Here is a 2,955-nt window from a genome sequence, read left to right as displayed (position 1 = left end):
GTGTGTGTGTGTGTGTGTGTGTGTGTGTGTGTGTGTGTGTGTGTGTGCAGTCTAAAGTAAATGCCATAGTAATGAATTGTGAGCAGGAAACCATAAACCAGTATTTTTGTTGGCAAGTTTACTCTCCCAAAACAATGTTAAATTGGTGAATATCGTGCAGACTATGGTTTAAATACAATCTGTAGTAAGTGTAAGTAAGTAGTAGTATGTGAAAGGTAATTCCGTCTTATTTTGTTTGAACATCTGAAGTGTTAGAATATTTCCAAGCCGCACAACTATGAGGCATTTTGCTTTCTCCTCTCTGCCACCTCCAATATGGCGGCGACATGGTTATGCCGTTGAGCTTCCAATAGGGCGTCTATGGATGTCTATGATCTGCGGAATTAAAGTGGGCGTGACACAAGAGTGGGCGTGTCTAAAGCATAAACACTGTGGGCTACGAGACCTACATGACGGTATCCTTAGACCCTGCTTGACCTCTATACAGCCTGACCCTGACCCCAATACTAAGGTTAACCAGGAGAAATGTGACCCAAGTAGGGGTCTCCAGAAAAAGTGGTGCCGTACAGTAACGCCCCTTTTGTTCTTGTCCAATCAGGTGGTGCCGTACAGTAACGCCCCTTTTGTTCTTGTCCAATCAGGTGTGGCCCTTTAAAAAAATCTGTCAAATCAGGTGTGTCACTTTAGAATCGCCTTTCGTTGGGACGCGCCCACTCGTCCGCAGAGACCCCTACTTGACTGGTTGCATCACAAGAGCTACTCTCACAACAACCAGATCCACGATTTGTAATAACAACACTATTATGTCCTCCATTGTTGTGTTACGTAACTTTTCTGGGTTTTCTTCTATGTTTAATGGTGGCTGGCAAAAAGCTTAATGAAGCATAACCGCCACCAGCTAGTAAGGCATTTTGAGTCAATTTCGGACTCTAGGGCTGCCCATGTTTACGATGAACCCACCCACTATAAATGTTACTTAAGTGAAATGGAAAACCACCCGAACTGTGCTGTAGAGGCTCTAGTGGAAAAGGAGCATAACATTCTTGGAAAATGTCACAACACGATTTATAAAATTCTTCAAATTGCACAAGACTGGCCTTCTGAGAATTTAGATATTCGATGTCCAGGCCTAAATTTCAGCCTGAAACTGTACTCCAGGCAAAAAAAGTCCCCAGATTTTTCCCCAACACAAATCTTTCTCTTGCAGGTTTTGTGGTAGCGTTGCTCCACCAACCTTTAACACAAACAGCAGCACAGTGTGGGTCACCTTCCACTCCGATGGCAGCATCACAAACAACGGCTTCGCTGCACAGTACAGAGCTATCCTGCCTGGTCACAGTCAGTAGTCTGCCTCCACACGTTTCTCCCCGCTCCTGCTCTTTTGCATCGGCATGCAAGTTTTTGTTGTTTCCTCAGAGAGCTGTGCCAGAGAGGAGTTCATGTGTGACAACGGTCGCTGTCTGCTGCCCGTGTCTGTGTGTGACGGTCATCCAAACTGTAACGACCAAAGAGATGAAGCAAACTGTACTCACAAACGCAGCGGTGAGAAACGGAGCTAAACTCAAGAGTCTAAGGTTAGGACATGAGCGTAAACTCCTGAACAATACTGTTTCACAGAATGTGGTGGCCAGATGTTTGGGCCATATGGTTCCATGGCGAGTCCAAACCACCCCAGGCCTTATCTTCACCAGCAGGTAGACCCTGACTTTTTCTCAAACACACAGCCAGACAAACAATAACAGGATTTTTGTGTTCTTTTTAGTTGTGTGTATGGTATATATCTGTTGATGAGGGTCATATCATCACACTGAGCTTCAGAAACTTTAGCCTGGAAACTCAGGACGTGTGCGAGTTCGACTATGTGGAGGTGCATGACGGCAGAACCACCGGAGCTGGAAGGGTCTTGGGGAGGTGAGACGACCCACAGTCTCATAATCTGTGGGAAATAAAATCATCTGTGAAATTACTGCAACACTAGCCCACCTCTTTGAGAGTATGAAAGGTGAAAAGTCTTTTTTTGCCAATATATTCAATGTTTCATTGCAGTTTTTGTGGCTCTTGCGTTTGTGACAGGTTTTGTGGGACCACCATCCCACCAGACCTGACCTCCTCTGGCCCCCACATGACGGTGGTGTTTGTTTCCGATGAGGGAGTGGCCGACAGCGGGTTCAACGCAACGTACCAGGCTGTATCTGTCCTTAACAGTGAGTTTTTACTATTGAAACAGGATAATTTACACCTAACCAGGATGTCACTTTAGAGCGCATTACTGCCCCCTGCCAGGGACGAAAATGTGGTCATGATTTTTTCCACATGTTCATATATTTGTTGTTAACAAAATATTTTATAAAACACTTGACAAATTTTAACAAAACTAACAGAAAGCAATAATTGGATGTACATCTGCAACCAAACATTTGAAGTCAAACCAGTTTAGGATGGGTACCTCAGAAAATCAACTTTCACAAACACAAAAATGGCTTGGTCAGTTTTGTAGCTATCGAGTTAAAATTTAGTGTGGTAGAAGTTGACAGTTGTTTCCACACATATTGTGCTCCAAGAACTGACCGACTGTGTGAGATCTTTGCCATTTGTGTTTGAATCAACCCTATCTGTCTAATAGTAACATACTGTATGTGATGAACCACTGGACAGACTTTAATAAAACTCTCAGAGGTAATTCATGGATGATTTATGACTGAAGACCTTTGGAGGTTGTCGTGGCAAGAATGGTCAGAAACACGGCGAAAATGTGTTAGAAAGGAAATAGTCTTGCCGGGTATGATTATAAAGTCATTTATTGATGGGCAGACATGAAACAGAGAACAATCACGAAGTCTGTAAGATGTGGGCCCGCCTGTCATCGGCGGACATGCAATGTTATTCTGTCATCTAACATCGTGTGAGAATGAACAACCAATCATAACCTGCCCCATCCTGATACACGGAAATAGG

The 2,955-nt window shown here is 43.9% G+C and overlaps 1 protein-coding gene across 3 annotated transcripts in view; it reads left to right on the top strand.

Moving 5' to 3' along the window:
* mfrp (membrane frizzled-related protein) overlaps positions 1-2,955 on the top strand; it is a 23,652-nt gene that overhangs the window by 8,740 nt on the left and 11,957 nt on the right. For all 3 annotated transcript variants that reach the window (XM_014026026.1, XM_014026025.1, XM_014026027.1), the window contains exons 6-10: positions 1,208-1,338; positions 1,417-1,542; positions 1,618-1,694; positions 1,763-1,911; positions 2,074-2,204. In XM_014026026.1, the coding sequence (XP_013881480.1) occupies positions 1,208-1,338; positions 1,417-1,542; positions 1,618-1,694; positions 1,763-1,911; positions 2,074-2,204 (614 nt within the window). The remainder of the gene's footprint in view (positions 1-1,207; positions 1,339-1,416; positions 1,543-1,617; positions 1,695-1,762; positions 1,912-2,073; positions 2,205-2,955) is intronic.

The sequence above is a fragment of the Austrofundulus limnaeus genome, unplaced genomic scaffold, assembly GCF_001266775.1.
Source record: "Austrofundulus limnaeus strain Quisiro unplaced genomic scaffold, Austrofundulus_limnaeus-1.0 Scaffold518, whole genome shotgun sequence".
NCBI classification, from domain to species: domain Eukaryota; kingdom Metazoa; phylum Chordata; class Actinopteri; order Cyprinodontiformes; family Rivulidae; genus Austrofundulus; species Austrofundulus limnaeus.
This window is presented reverse-complemented; position numbering and strand designations above follow the sequence as displayed.